General features: G+C 36.0%; 1 protein-coding gene across 1 annotated transcript in view; it reads right to left on the reverse strand.

Annotated features, from left to right (window-relative positions):
* ERGIC2 (ERGIC and golgi 2) overlaps positions 1-21035 on the reverse strand; it is a 41740-nt gene extending 20705 nt beyond the window's left edge. Inside the window, exons 1-5 of the mRNA XM_049625221.1 lie at positions 20931-21035; positions 11143-11285; positions 9507-9615; positions 7148-7194; positions 5566-5636 (exon numbers count right to left, since the gene is read on the reverse strand). Coding sequence (XP_049481178.1) covers positions 5566-5636; positions 7148-7194; positions 9507-9615; positions 11143-11248 — 333 coding nt within the window. The 5' untranslated portion in view covers positions 11249-11285; positions 20931-21035. The remainder of the gene's footprint in view (positions 1-5565; positions 5637-7147; positions 7195-9506; positions 9616-11142; positions 11286-20930) is intronic.
* Positions 21036-22472: the final 1437 nt, after the last annotated feature.

Genomic DNA, 22472 nt, shown 5'->3' on the forward strand with positions numbered 1-22472 from the left:
ATATAATCTATAATATTCTTACTCAAAACCAATATAAAGAAATTTTACTGATCACAAATATTTACCTGTTACAGTTATCCACATTTATAGGAATGACTATAAGCTGATAATCTGGCATATGTACAAAATGGTATTTTAGGACTTAAAATCATTTAAATGATACGTGCATGAAAGTTTTTATAAAAGAAAAAGAAAAACATAAAGCTCAACTGTAATATCCAAGCATCCAAAGCCCACATTGTTGCCAGAAAGATGCCACGATGAAATCAACAATTTTGAAACAAGCTACACAAATTGCCCTATAATTCCCAAATGTATGAATAAAATAAGGAATAATTCAAGAAACTGTATTTAAGTACTATCTTCATGAATTCAAAGTCAGACTAGGTGACTTGTAGAATCAGAGGGAAATATGCAAGCTTTCCATGCTTTGTGGCAATATCCACAATTTAACCTTGCAATAAAAAGGCCCACTTTTGATTTTTATAAAGGTAATCATAACAAAGCATATAGATTCTACTTTTTAAATTTAGCAATATTAGTTATCCCTCCATAATCGGCTCCTAACCTACTACTCTCTCTCTATAAAATCCTCAGTTTTTTAATCAAAGTGGAAGAAGCCTTCATTCTATCAAATAGTTCTACATCTCTGCCTTTGGTAATTTAATTATACCAACCTGGGAACTTCGTCTCCTGTAATTGTGACCCTCATGTCTGTCAAAATCCTACATACCATATCCTCCAGGTTAAATTGCCTCCATCTTTCTGATTACAATGAAATTATCTGATTACTCCTGCTGAACTTGTCTACAGCATGTTTCCCACCCTTTTCCCACCATATCACACAAGGAAAATGCTAACATCTGTAAAACACACGATGGCAAACAAGAGGCTGCGTGCAACTGCTTCCCAGTTACCTTGTAAATAAAACTTTTGAAGGTAGGGACTATGTGATTCTTCCTTTGACTTCCCCAAACTGCTTAGTGTAGTGCTTAGCATGTGGGTAAAGGATCTACTGAGTAGCCTACCACATGCTACGTACTATGTTACTTAATTCATCACTTCATTGAACCTTCAGAATAAGCTCTGAGTTTGTTATTATTCTTGCCTTTTTTTATGTGAGGAAGAAGCTCAATAGGTTAAAAACTTCTTCCAAAATCAGAGACTGTAAGAGTCCATATATAAACCCAGCTGTCAGATTCCTCACTTTTCCGCCATTTTTTAAATTCTTTTAAGTAAAGAAATAGTAATGAAATATGATAGTAAATAGCAAAGTAGTAACTCTCATAGCATAATGTGTGATCACAAGTTGGAAACTAGTAAAGCTATTAGGGTTAAGTTTTTAATATTCAGAGTACATATTAGGATAGTAAGTATGAAAACATAAAAACAAGTAAACATTTTCTCAAATAATTTTATATTGATAATTTTTACCTAAATATTTTTTTTTAATTTTTTTTTTAATGTTTATTTTTGAGACCGAGAGAGACAGAGCATGAATGGGGGAGGGGCAGAGAGAGAGGGAGACACAGAATCGGAAGCATTATCTAAATATTTTAATATAAATTAGGACAAAGGAACGAATACTTACCAGAAGTACTGAACATTTTAAAAATTACTAATAAAAAGTATACAATTAAGTATTTTTAAGTTCCTACCTTTCTGGCCAAGACATGACTTTTAATTATATGACAGTTAAATTTAATTTTTTTGTTGTTGGGGGGGAGCAGGAGGGGAAAGAGTCTCAAGCAGACTCCATGCTCAGTGTGGAGCCTGACACAGGACTTCATCCCATGACCCGGAGAGCCGAAATCAAGAGTCCGAGGCTCAACTGACTGAGCCACCCACACACCCCATACGACAGTTAAATTTAAATAAAGCTTTCCTATTCCACAAGTGACTGAAAGAGATGACTAACTGTTGACAATGTAATAATCAATAATCTTGTTACAATTGCGTAATTCTAACATATTCCTTAGTGCCTATTATCTAACAAGGCACCTATACTTCACATTTTGTGAAACAAAGAAGAAAGGATAAAATTAATGCTTTTCAGGAGCTTAAAAATCTAGCTAGAGAGACAAGCTCTCCAGAAAATATATGTAAACAAAATCAGGGACTTAACAAATGTGAAAAAAGAGTAGGAATGACAGCCACTCAGAATAAGGAGAGAATGCTAAAGAAAAAGTGTAAGTAAATTTTAGGGGTGCCTGGGTGGCTCAGTTGGTTAAGCATCTGACTTTGGCTCAGGGCATGATCTCGCAGTTTGTGAGTTCGAGCCCCACGTCCGGCTCTGTGCTGACAGCTCAGAGCCTGGAGCCTCCTTCAGATTCTGTGTCTCCCTTTCTCTCTGCCTCTCCCCTGCTCACTCACTGGTGCTCTCTCTCTCTCTCTCTCTCTCTCAAAAGTAAATAAATATTTAAAAAAAAAATTTTTTTTAATTTTAGAGGGGAGGTTAAAGATGATTAAGTCTCCTCAAAACCAAATTTTCACAATGTTCAGAGAAACATAAAATGAGGACACAATCTATATTATCATTTTAAATAATTTTAAATTCACATCCCCATGCTAGAAATCATCAAGAAGTTATGCAAGCTTGCATACAAGGGTGAAAGGGACACTAAAGTGAGAAAAGAGTCCAAGACATAATTTATTTCATGGGACAGAGAAGTTTATATTAGGAAACAAGGAAAGTCCTTAATTCAGAGTAAGAGAGGCAACAGTGATAAAAGATAGTAAGACACCCAAGGAAGAAGCAGTCTCTACCCTAGAAGCACTTTCAGGAGTTCAATCAAGTGCCAGAGACCACATGGTGAGGACATTCCAAAGCAGTGTTATTCCTAGCTCTTATGTGGCATGGACAGTGTTCTAAGTTAAGCAAGAATGCTGCCACAGCTGGTTGCTAATGAGGATGGTCACATGAGATAAAGAAAGAGGAGTTACCCTAGCTCAATTTAGCCTGTCAAAACAAACACAGAAAAGAAAATTTGGGAGGGCCCTGGTGGACCACTCCACTATCCTGGACCAAATACCAACTTCTTCCTTCCTCTTCAAAAGCATCTTAAGCTCTAACATGATTTAAAAGAAACACAATATAGGGGCACCTGGGTGGCTCAGTCGGTTAAGCATCCAACTTCGGTTCAAGTCATCATCTTATGGTTCATGAGTTTGAGCCCCATGTTGAGCTCTGTGCTGACAGCTCAGAGCCTAGAGACTGCTTCAGATTCTGTCTGCCTCTCTCTCTCTGTTTGTCCGCTGCTCATGCTCTGTCTCTCTCTCAAAAATAAGGATCAAAAAAAAAGAAACACAGTATATCTAAATCTATACCCTTTCATCTAGGTATGAAAAAAAAAGTGTGTGTGTGTTGGAGAAGGTGGGTCAGATAGGAACTGACATAACTCAACAGTCTATTTCAACTCTCAATCACTTAATGGGCCACTTTATATCCCCATTCTAAAATTAGACAAGAAAATAAATAAATAAATGAATGTATAAAAAGATTCATTAACTTGAAAAAAGTGGTCAATCTCAAGTATGAGGGCTAATTTTCCTCTATGATACCATTGCTAGGAATAAGAAGAAAAGTGTTACGTTTTTCTAATTATTTCTCACCGACATTTAGCATCATGCAGACAGGAAAAAAATGGAATGATCTATGAGATATTAAAGATATAGAATATAATCATTGAATTTTAAAATATAATGAAGGCACTGAAAAGAAGATAGGTCATGCTGGATCAAGGTAATTTCTCAGAACTCAGAGAAGTATGAAATACACATCTAATGTAAGAATTGATAAGAATATTGAGAACCACTCCATGAGATTCAGCATCATATAAGAATTTTAAAAAGCAGAGGTAAAACCATTGCTTTAAACAAAATTAAAGCAGATAAACAAGCCAAAAAGTGTGTGTGTGTGTGTGTGTATATGAGTGTGTGTATATGTGTGTGTGTGTGTATACACACATATATATACACACATATAAACTTTAAAATTCAGATCATTAAGATCAACAAGAACCAAAGAACAAACAAAAACAAAAAAATCCACACCCAAAGGGGATCCACACCTGGATATATGGGATAAATATGTGAATTGCAAAAGTAAAAGAAAAAAGCATTCAAGCATGAAAAGGTTATACGTGAAGGAAAAAATAATTGCATCAGAAAACAATGAAGGAAGGTCTATAAAGTTCTGAATACAAAACACCATATCCTGAGCTAAACTCACATGTATGAAGAACAGAATGGCGTAGGCAGTTGTGCTACAGTCTATAAAATATAACCCACATATTCTTACTGATTAAGAAGTCTCAAAAAGTCCTTCTGCAAAATGATAAAAAATAAAGAATGGTAGAAAATAAAAGCAATAAAACAGAGTTAAAACAGTAATTATTCTTAATAGTATGAAATGTAATACAAACATCATAAGTGTCTAATAATTATCGGGATCTACATCTCTAGATACTAGTTTAATATGTGATAACATGGTACCTGAATGTGTAAGGTACCTAACCTCATAAAAAATTACTGTGAAATCAGTTTTTTTTGAGTGAGAATACAGGAATTAGGGAGCAGAGAGATTCAGCGTGGCAATAACAAAGTTGTCTTTTCTTTAGAAATCTCTACTTAAAAAGTGTGTTTCAAAAGGCATAAACATATTTTATTGCTATAAGCTACAAATAATTTGGTAATCAAAACTGACCTAAAGGCTTCCTTTTTTTTTTTCCCATGAAATTCAGCTACTTCTAATCCTTCTCCATCACCTTTAGTCTTCACTTTGCAATTTGCTTAAAGAAGTGTTCACAACTGTCGATGATAAACAAAAGAACTCAAGAATGCATGGATAAACATAAGTACCACAATGCCAACAAAGCAGTGAGCAACTCAAAGGGGCTGGGAGTTCCATTCTTTATTCCCTAAAGCTTCTTTAGAGCTGGTTATCATGACTTATTATCACCTGCTCCTGTAATGTGTTTTACCTGCCCCTGTTATGTGGTGGTGTTTCTGATAAATTGGTTATACACAACTCGTACTCTGCCAACAGTAGAAGAATGTCAGGATTTCACTAACTTTGGGAAATGGAAATATGAAGAAGAGAGAAGTAAATGCATAGAAAATTTCTCCTCTAGATATTGCTTCATTCTTGATTATGATAAGAGAAATACAGCTGAAACATTTCTAGACTTAAATTTGGTAAAGGTACGATACAAATAGGACAGAATTTCCAAATCATTCCAAATCATTCAAAGAAAAGAAGAAAATTTCATCATTAAAGCAACTATAAGAAAAGAGAAAACTATTAGGAAGCATTAACAAAAAATATAAAACACAAATAAGGTTATAAAACAGACTTTACAGCCTTATCCAATTAACAATGGTTATCTCAAGACTTTGGGATTAGATATAACTCCCCCCCCAAATCTTCGTAAAGAATATGGATTACTTTTGAATAAAAAAAAAAAGTCTAGCTCATACAAAACTAAAAGCAAATATCAAAACTGTCTTCAAGAAAACAATACCTCAAAGCATATTAATTAAAAAAAACATGTGCATTAAACTTACTGGTTCATAAACTAGACCGTCGGCAGATGCAACCATTGTTTCTGCTAAATCCAATACATCTGCTCCAACATCTGCATTAAAAAATTAGAAGTTTTACATTCTATGTTCAGAGCCAAACTATATCTGATATAAATTAACAAACAGAGATGACTAACAGAAAATTCAAACATACATAATCATTTGCCTATACCACTTATTTCTTCAAATAAGTAGCATTACATAGTTTTGGTGGAAAGTATTCCAAAATACTTCTGGAAAGTATTCCAAAAAATCGATAATACTTTTTCTAGTTCTTGTTCAGTAAATATTATGAAATGTAATGTAATTTCATATTCTTATAGTAAAAAGCGTAAACTCACTTCACTGAAGAGCTTTGCAAAAATGGTCAAGAACCTAATCACAAGTACTAAATGGCTTCATATACCTATGAAATATTAAATACAAGAATTATTTTTAGAAATTAAAAGAAATTTTAGGAGAAAACTACTGATGACTTTTTAAAAATCAACAAATAGAAAAAGTTTATTTTGAAAAGACTAAAATTTTAATGGTATTCAAACATCTAAAATAAAGCAAAATATGATATATTCAGTAATAACACAGACTCATAAATATGTGTTTCTTTACTCCTAAAACAACTACCATAAGGAAAAATAAATGAAAAAAGAGATTTAAAGTTTTTCTCAATGAAATCTCCCAGAAATTAATCTCCTTAATTAGATAAAACTATTTCACAGTTAAAAAATTTTTATGTGAAATACTAACTTCTTTGTCTTCACATTTTAGGCAGTAATTCAAAAGATATCTTTCATGCAAAAGCATCCTCATTTTTGACAGCAATACTGATCTAAACACTATCTATCTAGCATATTAACATTTTTCTACTTCTAGCAGTATAATCAAATGAAGCAACAAGAAAACAGAAAAAAGTATCATCATTATTAAGTTAAAAGACTTGAATCCAGGGGCGCCTGGGTGGCTCAGTCGGTTGGGCGGCCGACTTCGGCTCAGGTCAGGGTCTCGCGGTCCGTGAGTTCGAGCCCCACGTCGGGCTCTGTGCTGACAGCTCAGAGCCTGGAGCCTGTTTCGGATTCTGTGTCTCCCTCTCTCTGACCCTCCCCCATTCATGCTCTGTCTCTCTCTCTATCTCAAAAATAAATAAACGTTAAAAAAAATTAAAAAAAAAAAAAGACTTGAATCCATATTTTAATATGCATAAGTAAAAGTAAAGAGTAGTAAACCAAAACAGTCAAACAGGATATGTTTGTAGAGCATGGGTGTAAAACTGGTACTCCAAATAAGAAATAAATGATACACCCAAATTAGAACTCTAACTCACAAGAATTTCCTCTGATTTTCTTTTTAATTATACTAATATGAAAGTTAAATCTCCTTTTTATGGAGAAGAAATTTAAAGAATATAAGCTGGGTAAAAAAATAACTTGCATTATTAAATAACATTACCACAGCATCTTAAGATATCATAAAGGAAAAAATAAAGTTAAGGCACCACCAGTGGTTTTACTTACTAGCAATTGTTTAAAACATAATAAATGGATTCATCAAGTTAATGTGTACTTACATTGACACTTCATAGCAACAGTAATATCTATATTGATTCTCAATTTGCTAAAAAGACAAAAAGAAAGTATTAGTATTACCAAGTGATCAACAAAATATAAGAAACATAAATCAACTGATCTATGAAAACTCAGATTTCAAACAGAATAAAATATGTTGATTAGAAACTGGATAGGAGCCTGGGTGGCTCAGTCTGTTAAGAGTCCAACTCCAGCTCGGGTTACGGACTCACGTTTAGTGAATACGAGCCCCACATCAGGCTCTGTGCTGACAGCTCAGAGCCTAGACCCTGCTTCAGATTCTAGGTCTCCCTCTCTCTCTGCCCCTCCCCTGCTTGCAATCTCTCTCTCACTCTCTCTCAAAAATAAAGATTAAAAAGTAATTAAAAAATAAATAAATAACTGGATAGCATTTATTATGGCCAACACAAAGGCATTTTGAAAGTAAAAATTCTATTTTGCAATTCTAAAAGCCTTTCTGATGTCACAGGTTTTTAACACAATATCCTTTAATTTGATAATGGTAATTCAACAAACTCAACAATAACTCCAAGCAACTCAGAAAAGTCTACCTCTGTTTACATAAACCTTATATAGAATATTCTTTTGAAAACGTAAAACTTTCCAAATCAAGAGTTAGGAATTACAAGTCTTTCTCCTCTACTTATCAAATAAATATCATATATCAGGCATTATGCCTGATGCCCTACAAATATTAAATTTTTATTCCCTATCATGGACCTATAAAGTATACAGCTTCAGTTTTGCAGATAAGCCGGTGGTGTTCAAAGCAGCCTAAATGCCTGACTGAAGTGGTATATTGAAAACTAGGTCTGTGTGGCTCAGGGTAAATGCACAAACTACCAGAAAAAGAAAAAAAACAACACTATGATGTTTAAAATTTTGCATGGCCTTTAAAAAAGGCTCAGTCAATGCCTTATTTGCAAATCAAATTAATTTTCAAGTATCAAAATTAATCAGTCATCAGTGAATAACAGAATGAGTACAATCATATCAGTTCCATCCTGTACTTCCAATCAAAAACTTTTTCATTCTAATAATTTTATCTTGTTTCAATAGGAATTACAGATTTTTGGAGCTTCCATAGAGTCTTAAAACTGTCTAGAGTTCAAACTGTGCTCCAAATGACTCAGGAGATGCTGTAGGAACCAGAGAATAAGGTGAAGTGGCCAAGCTTCTGGGCATCCCCACTTGGCTTACGTGGTAACCTATGAAATACTTCATTGGAAAAAAAGCAAAAAGTGATTCACTGGTGCTTAAAACAACAAACTCTTTGAAAACTAATGGTATCAAGAATAATACTCATACTATAGACAAAGAAACTGAGGCCCAAAAGAAGTCAGTTGTGTTATTTGCCCAAGGTTACACAGCAATTTACAAATACTGCCTTACTTAATTCTCATTAAGCCCATGAGGAAGGTGCTATAATTATCCCCATTTTATGAAAAAGGAGACTAAAGCACATGCAGATACAGATTTAGTAACTTCCTGAAAGTCACATAGCTAGTAAACGGCAGAGCTGGAATAGGAACTGAGAAGTAAATGTCCCCCTCCCCACCCCTGCCCACCATCCAATGCAGTCTTTTTTTTTTTTTTTTTTTTTTTTTTTAAACACATTTACTTATTTTTGAGAGACAGAGACAGAGCACAATTGGGGGAGGGACAGAGATGGAAGGAGGCACAGAATCCAAAGCAGGCTCCAGGCTCTGAGCTATCAGCACAGAGCCCGATGTGGGGCTCAAACTCACGAACTGTGAGATCATGACCTGAGCCAAAGTTGGACGTTTAAGCGACTGACCCATCCAGGCGCCCCCCCCAGTGCAGTCTTAATATTATAAACCTGTTATCTTCAATCATTAAAAAATCCAAATACAAATAAAAGAATATATTTTCAAAGGTTTAAAGATGACACTATTTACATTAAAATTGTATTTAGATGTAATTTATATAAATCTAGTTTTAAGCATACACAATGTAGCTTTTAGACACTTTTCCAGCTCACACAAGTCAGTAAGATAGTTCAAAATCTAAAGAGTAAACAGTTTCAAAACATTAAACAATTTCTACCATTAAAACGCCTAAATATATATTATGTCCTCCTAACCTTTTTTATACAAGTGCATATTAATTCAAGAAAATCTCTTTTAGAATTTAACCAGGATTGAAATGATTCTAAAATATTTCACCTAATGCATGCAATTAAAGAGAATTTTCCAGTACTATTTCTTCATAACTAAAATAAACCACATATAAAAAGTTAGAAAAATTTTTAAAAAGAAGGTATGTTATCTTCAAAACAATTTGAGTCTAAAAGTATTTCAAAAAGAAAAAAGAAGTTACCTAGAAAAATCCTTATCTACTTCATATTCATACTTCATCCATGTATCTTGATATACTGAAAATTCCATTATGGTTAATAAAGCCATAGTGGTAAATGCTATTAGAGAAACTGAGAAAGCAAACAAACAAAACAGAATTAAAACAATTTTTAAAAAGGAAACAACGGGAAACTATTTTAAGTGGGATTAAAATTAGCAAAGAAAGTCCTTATATGATTGCCACATAAATGGATACTACTCTAAAAGGCTTTTCTTAAAATATTCACATAGATTTCTAAAATAGTTAAAAAATGAGGATTTACTGAGCACAAACATAAACACAGCACTTCTACTATTGAGAAAACATTTTATCTCAGCAGTACTAAAGGTATCTCTCACTAAATAGATTTGCCAAAATTTTACGACACACAAAATTGTTCTTTTCTAATGTACAGCAGTGCCATAGATATGATAAATGATGAAAGTAAGCATAGTTTTACAGTACAAATTTGAAAGCAGTACCCTCATAATTAAAAATGCATCATCCATGCCTGTAGCCCAACCTATAAAAAACAAAATTAGACTAATTCCTAGTTTAAATTGCTAGTTCCTAATTCCTAGTCTAAATTCCTAGACTAATTCCTAAGCGATAACAATCTGTGTGCCAGAAACTCAACATTTCCAAATCTCTAATAAAACTCTCATCTACTTTAGAATCTCCCAAATATATCACTTCATTTATAAAAACAGGTAAAAGATTTGACAAAAATAAGAGAACTATCAGATATTATGACATAACACACTTAAAATGGATCATGCAACAACTTGCACTGTTTTCATTAAAACTTAATTGCAGGTTAGAAATAGCAACCCCCTTACTATACTTTACCAAATGAAATATCAATCTTATGTGAAATATGCTATTTTATTAGCTCTTCATGGGGAAAGAAATAATAGTAAATACTGTCATAGTTGCAAATTTTTCTTATATATTTCGTATTTATTTTATTTAATAAATACTCCTATTTGTAACAGGTACTGTTTTAAACATTTTATAAATATTAATTTATTTAATCACTAAAGTAACCCTGCCAGGGAAATACTGATATCCCCATTTCATGGAAGAAAAAACTAAAGCATAGATGGATTAAGTTAACTTCCTCAAAGTCAGGTACTTAGGAAGGGGAAGAGGTGGGATTTAAATCCAGACAGTCTGGTTCTAGAGTCAAAGCTCTTAACTATTACCTCATGCTGCCCTTCTCCAACAATGTGAAATTTAAGAATTTCTGTTATAATGTCTAAATTGATTTATTCTTAACCAAAGTAGAACTCAAGCAGTTCAACATTAAATAACTTCCTCCAAGTTCAATTCTATTTATATATAATTATACATAACTCAAGAGCACCAAAGCAGTAAAATTGGATTAAGTTGTTCAGTAATGTTTTAATAAATACTGCTAAATGCATAGACTGCTCTTGGTTAGATGCCAAAGAGAATGTATATGACAATAAAATTAGGGCAGTGTGACATGAGGACAGAGCAGTCACAGGTATGCAATTCACTGATGAGTTCCTCATGGCTACATTTCTGTATGAGCTGACTGGCTCACCGAGAAGTTGCACTTAGTAAGGGAGTTTTAATCTGAACTGATACTTACCTGTACCCCCACTGGCTGAAGTCTCTACATAGCTGTCAGGAACCTTTGGAAAGGCATCCAACTCTTTCACCAAACTCAAGGTTTTTTTCCGATTCAGTCGCCTCATCTTCAGGAAAACCTTCTTCTTCTTTCATATAGTCATGCTAAGGAATAAATGATGAATAAATGAATCCTCCAAAAAAGATACAAAGGTTTCTTTTAATTTTAGGTAAGTGACAAATGTTCTTGAAACAACTTAACAATCTCATTCCTCCTTGAGAAAAAAACCTTAACACTTAGCTGAACCTCACCTTTCTCCATCTCACTCTGACAAAAAAATACTAATGAAAGGCAATTTATACACACAAACACATTAAACAGCAAAAAGTGAAAAGTACTTGACATTCATAATATTTAAATGTATAAATTAAAATAAGAAATAACTTTCCTTCTATTAAATTAACAAATATATTAATATATTCCCACTAATAGATTACAATGAAGTAAATAAAATAGGCACACTCATCTATATTGCTAGCAAGAATATAAATATTCACCACTACCCTTTTGACTAAGTGAATTCCCTTTTTAGGAAGGTATCCTAAAATAATAATCTGGTGTCACTAAAACTTTGATTGAAAGGATAATTTTCCTTTTTTTTTAAATTTTTTAATGTTTGTTTATTTTTGAGAGGGAGAGAGACACAAGGTGATTGGGGGAGGGGCAGAGAGAGAGGGAGACACAGAATTTGAAGCAGGATCCAGGCTCTGAGCTGTCAGCACAGAGCCTGGCGTGGGGTTCAAATTCATGAACCGTGAGATCTTGACCTGAATCAAAGTCAGATGTTTAATCGTCTGAGCCATCCAGGCGCCCTATGAGGATAATTTTCATGTCATTTTAAAATACTGAAGCTAGAAACAAATATCTGGTAGTCAATATAAAAACTATAGTGAATTAAAAGCTCTGAATCTATGTAAACACTGAAAATCTTAAAAAAGAAAACATTTAATGACAGGAAAATACTCATATACATTAGGAAAAGACTAGAAGGTCATACATATAGTTTCATGGGAAACAAAAGGAAAATTTTACAAGAAACTGATTCAAAGTCTATATGCAAAAATGTTAAAAGTAGATCATGGGAGGATTTTACTGTCTTTTTTAAGAAAATTTTGGACTTTCCAAATTATTTTTAAATAAATAAATTAAATAAATAAATAAATAAAATAAGTATGTATTGAAATAAAAATATTTAAAAATGGACTGCTTGGTATTCTTTTTTTGATCAGTATGCCAACTATATCTAAAATATGTTATAAAGCCATGAAAATAACTGAATTCTCAAATATCTGTGTAATTTTTATAAGACTATTGGTGATGCTATAAAGCATTACCAAAAATCAAAGCTGTATGACTAAAATCAGCACCTAACAGAATAAATCAAATAGTTGTGGAAGTCACTAAAAGAAAAAGAAGGTCTCTAGAAGAAAGCAAAAAGACTTGTCTGAAATCCATGGGTAGGATTAATACAGAAAGAATAGGCCATATAAAGGGCATTCATGAAGAAAAAGGAGAGTCTGAGAAGTAAAAACTGGCAGTGATCATGAACACTGTCCAAAAGACACTAGTCCCTAACCAGGGGCACTACTAATCAGTCCTAAAGTGAAGTTTGGATGCAATAATAGACTGATTTCATTTGCCATTAAAAACACTTCTCTTTTCTATTCCATAAACACAACGTGGCCTTCGGATTATAATTTTGGTTCTCATGTGTATGTTTTTCTTAAGGAAAAAAGAGACACGTAGACAAGACAGATGAATTTCTGATCCCCATAACAGTCATAAAACTGGTATTCTCATTTGTAAATTATGCTTCTGTTTGTAAGCATAAGCTGTGCTCCCTAAGTTTGTTCAACTCTGAGCAATCACATTTATTTTCTGTACCTGCTTAGTGGTAACTGCACCAAGACCGATCCTTCTTCAATCTTTCAATTTCTACTCATTTGTTCCTATTGGGGTTAAATATTAAATACGTTCAAACCGCTTGTCTTTAAAACGAAACTCTGCATTTAAGATCAAGTCCAACTCCAACTATAGATCTCTGGCTGCTTATCTATAAACCAAACTTAAAAGGATGAATTGTCAGGGCACCTGGCTGCGACTCACAGGGCATGTGACTCTTGATCTCAGGGTGAGTTCGAGCCTCACATTAGGGGTAGAGTTTACTTTAAAAACAAAAAAAAAAAGAATGAATTGTCCCCATTTGTACAGTGTGATTACTTCCTCACTACATGTTCAACTCTTAACTAAATTTGCTCTAAGTCATGAACAACTTTTTTTTTAATGTTTATTTATTTTTGAGAGAGAGAGAAAGAATGAGAACAGGGGAGGAGCAGAGAGAGAAGAAGACAGAATCTGAATCAGGCTCCAGGCTCTGAGCTGTCACCAAAGAGCCCAACATGGGGCTTGAACTCACGGACCACAAGATCGTGACCTGAGCCTAAGTCGGACACTCAACTGACTGAGCCACCCAACCACCCCATGAACAACTTCTTCAGTATAAAATTCTATGGACACTTTCTAGTCCTTACCTAATTTTGCCTCTGAAAAAATAGTTTATCAATTCTTTTTCTTCTTGAAACAGCATCTTACCTTGCCTTAAATAATACTATATTCCTGATTTTCATTCTATCTCTAAGAACTTTGGTTTACTATGCAGATTCTTCTTCCACTCAGATTCAGCTCTAGGCCCTCCTCCGACTCTCTTTCCTAGTGATCTCCCCTCCCTTCAATTTCCATTTATATGCCCATTCTTCTCAAATCTTTATTCCCAGTACAAATCTCTCTGCAGACATATATTTTTGCTTTCTATATTTTCATGGGGTCATTCCAAAGGCAATTCAGACTCAATTAATTGCTTGTTTAACTTTCTGTTTTCTCCACTCTAATGTTAGGGCAGGAACCCTAACTTGATCTGTGTATCTCCAATGCCTGGCACAGAGGTATACAATAAATATGAAAGGAAAGAAAAAAAAAAAAGGTGGGACATTCCCCAAAATATGAAGGAAGGAAATTTTCCCAGAAATACCCATGATAGCACAGCTTACCAATCAAAACAGTTAAGATAAGTAAATATATAAAAATATAAGATCCACAAGGAGAGGAATTTTTGTTTTTTTCATTATAGTAGTCCTAGTACCTAGAACAGTGGTTGGCACATAATAGGTATAGCATGGCTGAGCAAATGACAAAACTGAATTTTACTCCTAAACTTGCTATATTTTTATAAGTTTTATAAATATGTTCTTTTATATTATATATAAATATAAAGATATGACAAGCAGCTAGTAAGTTTTATAAACTTCTAACAATTCACACAGCTTATTCAGCACTCCTCCTACCTGGCTACCTCCCCGCCTCCATCTAGCATTTTCCATTCCTGTTTTCCATGATTACTCTTCTAGAATGGAGCACCTTGCCTCTCTGCTACTCCTCCTGTCCCATTCCTGTTAGTCCAGCACTAACCTGCATCATCAAAGAAACTCATTCCATCTCCAATACTTGCCACTCTACTCTACAGAGCCACTGTTCTGATATGAACAAGTTGTCCAATAACTTCTGTTTTTCTGAAAGCAATCCTTTTATCTGCTTTCTTCACGACACTTGACATTCTCCTGGTGGTAATGCCCTTCAAATCCTTACTTCATTTCTGAGACTCACCAGGTAAGGCAGTCGGTGTTTTATTATGATTTCTCAACCATTTCTTCCCTTTTCAAGTCTACTTCTAATAATAATAAACACAGGGGTGCCTGGGTGACTCAGTATGTTGAACATCTGGCTCTTGATTTCAGCTCAGGTCATGATCTCATGGTTTGAGAGTTCAAGCCCCATATCAGGCTCTGCACTGTCAGTGCAGAGCTTGTTTGGGATTCTCTCCCTCCCTCCCTGTCTGCCCACCCCCCACTCATGCACATGCACTCTCTCTCAAAAATAAATAAATCTTTAAAAAAATAATAATGAACACATATACTACCCAGAATTATAGCTTTCTTATTTTACGTTAGGTATTATTTGAATTATTTATTTATTCATTTAATCCTCTAAATGACTCTATAAAGATGATACTATTTTTATTCTCATTTATAGATAAGGAAACTGAGGCACAGAACAGTCAGGTAGTATCTGCAGGGACACACAGCAAGTGGTAGAACCTGTATTCGAACCCAAACAACTTGGCTCCAGAGTCCATGCTCCAAACCACAGTGCACACTGATACTTCAGTACTTGTGATCATCTTCTAGTAACGTCTGGATCTATTTAAAATTTCTTTAGTAACTTTAGCACCTGGATCATTCAATATGCTTCTCTTCTTCCCCATTCCTTCACAGTCCTTTGCAAGTCATGACCCTATGACACTCATCCTGTGGCATTTATTCACAATGATAATGCTTTTACCATGTAAATGTAACAGTTTTTCTAAGCCAGTGACCTCCATCTATGCAAAGCCACACACAAGCGAGACCATTTTTGGCTTCTCTTATAACTTTCAAAACAGTTCCATCTCCAAAATCCAAAACACTAGTTTTCCTCTCTGAGCAGAACCAATTATCCTTCCAGCTCTTTAATTTACTAACTAGGACAGAATTTGCTCTTCATTTTCCCTGTGTTTTCAGTACACTGGACTTCTCCCCGTTATCCAGTCCCACTGCTCCCATCCCCACTCTATTTCCTTCACCGTCTAGCTTGGTCAGCCACTTTTAAAAATGCATTTAGAAATACGCCAAATCACTGGTTTCCAGAAGTCACTGCCATGCTATTAGAAAATTTTCTGAACCTAAATAAAAAAAAAAAAATGAAACTTTTAAGCTAAATTTATTCAAATTAAAAATATTTTATTGGAGAGTATTTCCTTCCTTTTTTATGTGTGTCAATTCTTTTATGAAATGATAAAAGTGGGTAATAGAGGTTTTTGTTTCTTTTGTTTTTGGATGTCCTGCTTTACTGAAATTAAAAACTGCAATTCTACATCAGTCCTCAAATCCAGCCCCTTTCCCTGTATTCCCTCTATATTTTGTGCTGGTCCACATAATCTAAAAATTTAGAAGCCATTGCATTAGAATTTTTTGCCCACTGATTGGTGCTGCTCCTCATACTTTCCCAATCTCCAGACTGTTTTCTTCAATATCTTCCCTAAGCTGTCATGTATATTAAGAAGCAAACAAACAAAAAAAAGTCCAGGAAGTCATTGATAATAGTTGAGACTAAGACAATGCTTTGAAAAACTGCGTAAGAAATAAGAAACCACCTTTCATGCCGGAACACAGACACACATTATCAACCCTCAATCTAAATAATGTCAACAAAGCCCATAGTTCATCATTGCATCCATTTGAATATGAGACTATAAAATGTTTTGCTAAAATTAAAACAGAGTTCATGACACCTTTTTTTTTTTTTCAAATTTTTTTTTTTTTCAACGTTTTTAATTTATTTTTGGGACAGAGAGAGACAGAGCATGAACGGGGGAGGGGCAGAGAGAGAGGGAGACACAGAATCGGAAACAGGCTCCAGGCTCCGAGCCATCAGCCCAGAGCCTGACGCGGGGCTCGAACTCACGGACCGCGAGATCGTGACCTGGCTGAAGTCGGACGCTCAACCGACTGCGCCACCCAGGCGCCCCTCATGACACCTTTTAAAGTCTGCTCAATTAAGTTTACTTCTCCAAACAAAAATGGAGAAACAATTTTACTCCTGCTACCCACATTTTATGAGCTAACTTCTATTTTTAATATATATTTGGCAACATGAGAAATATTTAATTGGTTAATATATATGACCATGCTGTGGGTTGAACTGGGTCCCCTAAAAGGATACATGGAAGTCCTAATCTTGGTATTTGTGAATGGACCTTATGTGGAAATATGGTAGTTGAATCTTTGAAAATGTAATTAGTTAAGATGAGATCAACTGGATTAGGGTGGCCCAAAATCCAATGACTCTTGTTCTTATCAGAAGTCCATTTGAAGAGACACAACCAGGAGAGAATGCCATGTGAAGACAGCGGCAGAGATAAGAGTCATGCATCTACAAGCCAAGAAGAGCCAAGGAGTACCCAAGTGCGACAGGATGCAAGGAAGGTTCTTTCCTAGAACAGCCAGAGGGAACATGGCCTTGCCAAGACCTTGATTTCCCGTCTGCTGGCCTCCAGAACTGTGAGATAATAAATGTTGACGTTTTTAAGCCATTCAGTTTATGGGAATTTGTGAGAGCAGCCCCGTGAAACTAATACAAGCCATTAATAAGAATGAGAAAGGACACAAAACAGGTATTATCCAGGCCATCAACAAACTTCAGAAACAAAAAGCAAAACTACTTACCTATAACTTTAAATTATTTGATTATATTGCATTAGAATACTTTACACTAAAAATTTTTTATGAACGATAACTTAGTTTCAATTGACAAATACTATCACCCAAAAGTACTTAATTCTTTTCACTTTACAACTTAGACCTTTTACAAGAGTTCTTGTTATTCTTAAAATTGTTTACCCCAACATAATTCAAATAAATGTAATAACCTGCAAAGTTATTTTTAAAAAAGTATACTTGGAAGCTGAGTAAGGTGGTATAAATATGAATTTTGTGGTCAGAAAAACTTGGGTTACTACCTAGGCCCTTATTAGCTGTGACAATTTTGAAAAAATCCTCAGCATCACAGAATCGTCTATTATATTTTACTTTAAAAGGAGGGAGGGAGGCATAAAGGCTACCTCACAGTTTCTAACCAAGATAAAAATGAGTCATTTGATAAATGTTTCTAATTCTCAAAAGAAATACAAACATTTGTAGGATACTTGAAATTTATGCTTAAGTCTTTGAGGAAAGTGGGATAGTATCTGAGGTTAGTTAATGTCATGAACAGAATGAAGATGATATAAAGTGATAGAAAAGCTAAGAGAAGAGACTGTAGAGTGATGGCAACACAATTTGGAAGTGCCTAGTAGCAATGTGAAGCAAGGACAAATATAATCCTCCTCAAATAATACACTGAGTATACTAACTACTGAATCAAAGTGTACAAAATTGAGGGACGCCTGCATGGCTTAGTCAGTTAAGCATCTGACTCTTGGTTTCGGCTCAGGTCATGATCTCACATGCGGGTTCAAGCCCCACATTGGGCTCTGCCCTGACAGTAAAAAGCCTGCTTGGGATTCTCTCTCTCCCTCTCTCTCTCTGCCCCTCCCCCACTCACGCTCTCTGTCAAAAATAAATAAACTTTTTTAAAAAAAGTATACAAAACTGAAGTGGAAAAAGGTCAAGGACAGGAGAAATACATTTATAACAGAACGAGTATCTCCAAATGCAAGGAGAATGGGTTAACTAGCACCAAGAGCAGTACTGACCTAGACTGTAATAAGACCATATGTAGTAGAAAGGAGCAATTTGTACCTCAGCAATTAATAGAGGATAACAGCTTAAGAAAGCAAGCAACTGGAAGATGGAGTTTAAAGACATATTAACCACATAAAAGAAGAGTGTTTAATCACTTTAGGGATCAGAAAGAAATTACTTTAAAAGGTGTCTTCTTGGGGGGCACCTGGGTGGCTCAGTCAGTTGAGCAATGACATGGGCTCAGGTCCTGATGCAGTTTGAAGAAGCCCCGTTCTTCAGGCTTGCTGCTGTCAGCCTGTCAGCGCAGAGCTTGGATTCTCAGTCCCCCTCTCTTTGCCCTGTCCCCCCCCACCCCACTTCCACTCTCAAAAATAAACATCAAAAAAAAAAAAAAGTGTCTTCTTCAGTCTTTAATTTGACTAAGTACCAAGGTAACATCTTTTTTTTTAATTTTTTTTTTAATGTTTATTTATTTTTGAGACAGAGAGAGACAGAGCATGAACAGAGGAGGGCCAGAGAGAGAGGGAGACACAGAATCCGAAGCAGGCTCCAGGCTCTGAGCTGCCAGCACAGAGCCTGACGTGGGTCTCGAACTCACTGACCGTGAGATCATGACCTGAGCCGAAGTCGGATGCTTAACAGACTGAGCCACCCAGGCGCCCCAGTAACATCTTAAGTAACTACAGAAGTTAGGAACAGAAATGTTAAAACAACAAGGGCTAACATTTAATGCATGCTAACTATATGACAGGCATTGTTCTAAGTGCTTTGCATATTTTAACTCATTTAATCCTCACCAACTACCTTTTAGTGTTAGGTATTATTATTCTTATTCCCATTTTGCAGATAAGGAAACTAAGACACAAAGAGGTTAACTTGCTTATTGTGACATTAAAAGGCAGAAACAGAATAAATACAGAAAAACTGTTAAATAGGATTTGTTAGCTGCTAGAATGCCTAAGGTAATGTCTATTAAAAATAAGTTTCACCATGGGGCGCCTGGGTGGCGCAGTCGGTTAAGCGTCCGACTTCAGCCAGGTCACGATCTCGCGGTCTGTGAGTTCGAGCCCAGCGTCAGGCTCTGGGCTGATGGCTCGGAGCCTGGAGCCTGTTTCCGATTCTGTGTCTCCCTCTCTCTCTGCCCCTCCCCCGTTCATGCTCTGTCTCTCTCTGTCCCAAAAATAAATTAAAAAACGTTGAAAAAAAAAATTTAAAAATAAGTTTCACCATTTCTTCCAATTAAACCATTAACCCCTAAATAAAATAAATTTTTTTCTTCTAATTCTTTTTTGATGTTCCAGGAGACGCCTGATTTCCTTTGAGAGATCTTTCAATCTTGATATATTTTTATGATCTGTACCCTCAAGCCATTTCAATTCAGTTGTGTACTACAGTTTACTATCAAAAAAAGCAAAACAAAACTCCTCTCTTCCTCCTCCCAAAACAATGAAATTTATTTTTTTTCATGTTTTTCGAACTGGAATAACTGCACCAACTTAAAGATATCAATAAACAAAACAAGCAAACCTCCTGAATTTTAGAGTTTATGTATCAGGCTAGGCAATTACTTAAATACAACTTCAAACATATTAATAACTCCTGTTTTTAAAGGTATCTTTAATTGCCTCTGAAAGCCAGTCTTGCAACATTTTAACAGACATTATGTAACTTTGCACGAAGTTCGAGGGCACTAAATCCCAAATACAAAAGTTACCTAAACATGTTTTCTCAAACAATGACCTATCAACTCTATATATAAGCTATATCCAAGGCTATTCTCTACCACGAATTGACAAGTTACCTTCCGAGGGTTTCTTAAACCTCGAGGGTTTAAGAAAAGTAGTTACACTCAGACCAGTCTCTCCCAAAGCATCTTGCCAGACCTGCCCCTTTCTCATTCCCCCAGGCGGCGTGCGAAACTCTGGAGACGAGGCCAAGACCTCGGTCTTTCTGAAAGAGAGCAACTTGCTGCCAAGAATTTGGTATTGGTCTGAATGGGGGTGGGGAGCCAGACACCCGGGAAGATAGGGACACGATCCGGCTGGTCTTCACAACGCGGGACCTTTCTCCCTGAGGACGAGAGGAGCCACCGGGGCACAGGGCACAGCGAGAAGCAATGGGTCAGGGTTAGCAGCTATCGGAGAAGCACTTAAACTCCTTCCGGTTGCAAGACAGCGCACAGACACCGGACTGAGAAGAAGGGAGCTCCCCCGCGCTGCGCTGCCCAGGGTCCTGCCAGTAACGCCCCCGGGGGAGGTGGAGCGGCTCCCCAGTCCGGCCCTCTCACCAAAAGACAGTGATGAAGACAGGGAACCAACCCCATGACAGACTCTTAGCCCCCTTAACCGCATTCACTACCGGAACAGCCTTGGAACAATTGGGAGAACATCACCCGGCGGGCTTTCAGTATTTTACCTTGTGTTATGGTACCAGCCGACCGCCATGTTTCGCAGAAGCCCGGGCCGCCGGGCTCCCGTTCACCCGAAAATATCGCGAGAACAAAAGCGACAACCACCGCTGAAAACGTCAGATGGGAGACAATGTAGAGTTCTCGCGATATTCCCTTTGCTTACGCAGCGCTTTGTGAATCAACAGGTGTGGTCTGTATGAAAGGGGTGTGGCTAAACAGAACAGAGGTTGAAATGTATTTTAGGTGTAACCACGTGGCCAATAAGGAATCAACTTCTCCGGGAAGGAATGGGTTACCTTTGTAATGACACTTAGGGGCCACAGAATGAATCTCAACGCCTCATAGAGTGCTTCATCACTAATGACAGACTTGGGCACAGGTTTTATCATTTGCAACCCTAATGCGTATCAGTACAATCCGCATCATGTTTTGTGACTTCTGTATTGGCCTCCTTATTTCCTCACGTCAAGAACATTTAGACTCGTTTTTTCAAACGAAATTTCACTAAATTGAAACTATCCCAGAATATAAAAGCAGATAAAGTGTTTCCACTGATGCAATTTCATTTCCAGACTTTTCATGTCAGGGTTAGTCCTTCACATATTTAAGAAGAAGCTTACTGTAGTGGGTAAGAGCTTAGAGCTTTAGGAACTGGTGCTAAATTTTAACTAGGATTTCCTGGGTTAAAATTCCGGTTCAACCATTTATGGGCACATCATTTCATCTCGTTTCCTTATCTGAAAAATGACGCGATAATAATAATTTCATGTGGTTGTTATGAGATCTAAGTGAGTTAATAAATATCTAAACTGTTTCTTTACCTTAGCCACAAAGGTACCAGCAGACCATCCTTCTTTGTGGGTCTAAGATTATATGGGCTCTTGCTTGCATGGAAGCTAGCTAGCTGTTGTTCACTTAGTTACATCTGGTCCCTGGTCTCCAGAGGAGTCTGCTTTCACGATAACAGCTGACCCCTAAGAGTTGGAATTCCCAGTATAGCAAAACTGACTAGTTTGATCCTCCTTATTTAAAAAACAACTCACCATTTTCCAGACTACCAAATGAAGACAAAATTAATTTCCCCTGAAGATTGAAACTCAGCTTAACTTCAAAGTGAGGTGAACATTTAATCCTATGTTATTGGTGGTGGGTGTTATATCTGTGAAACAATTTGCTTAACACAAAAACATTACATTATATATTACCTGCAGAAGAGAATTGGGAAATAGGTTTTAAATTGGGGATTTAAACTGGTGCTAAACAACCTGTACTTTTTTTTTTAATTTATTTTAATGTTTATTTTTGAGAGAGACAGGGAGAGGCAGAGAGAGTGCATGCAACAAGTGGGGAGGGGCAGAGAGAGAGAGACACAGAATCCAAAGCAGGCTCCAGGCTCTGAGATGTCAGCACAGAGCCCAAAGCAGGGCTCAAACCCACAAACCACGAAATCACGACCTGAACCGAAGTCGGATGCGTAACTGACTGAGTCATCCAGGCGCCCCTAAATAACCTGTATTTGTACAGATGCTCAAAAGGTGTTTTCATGT

The sequence above is a fragment of the Panthera uncia genome, chromosome B4 (genome assembly GCF_023721935.1).
Source record: "Panthera uncia isolate 11264 chromosome B4, Puncia_PCG_1.0, whole genome shotgun sequence".
NCBI lineage: Eukaryota > Metazoa > Chordata > Mammalia > Carnivora > Felidae > Panthera > Panthera uncia.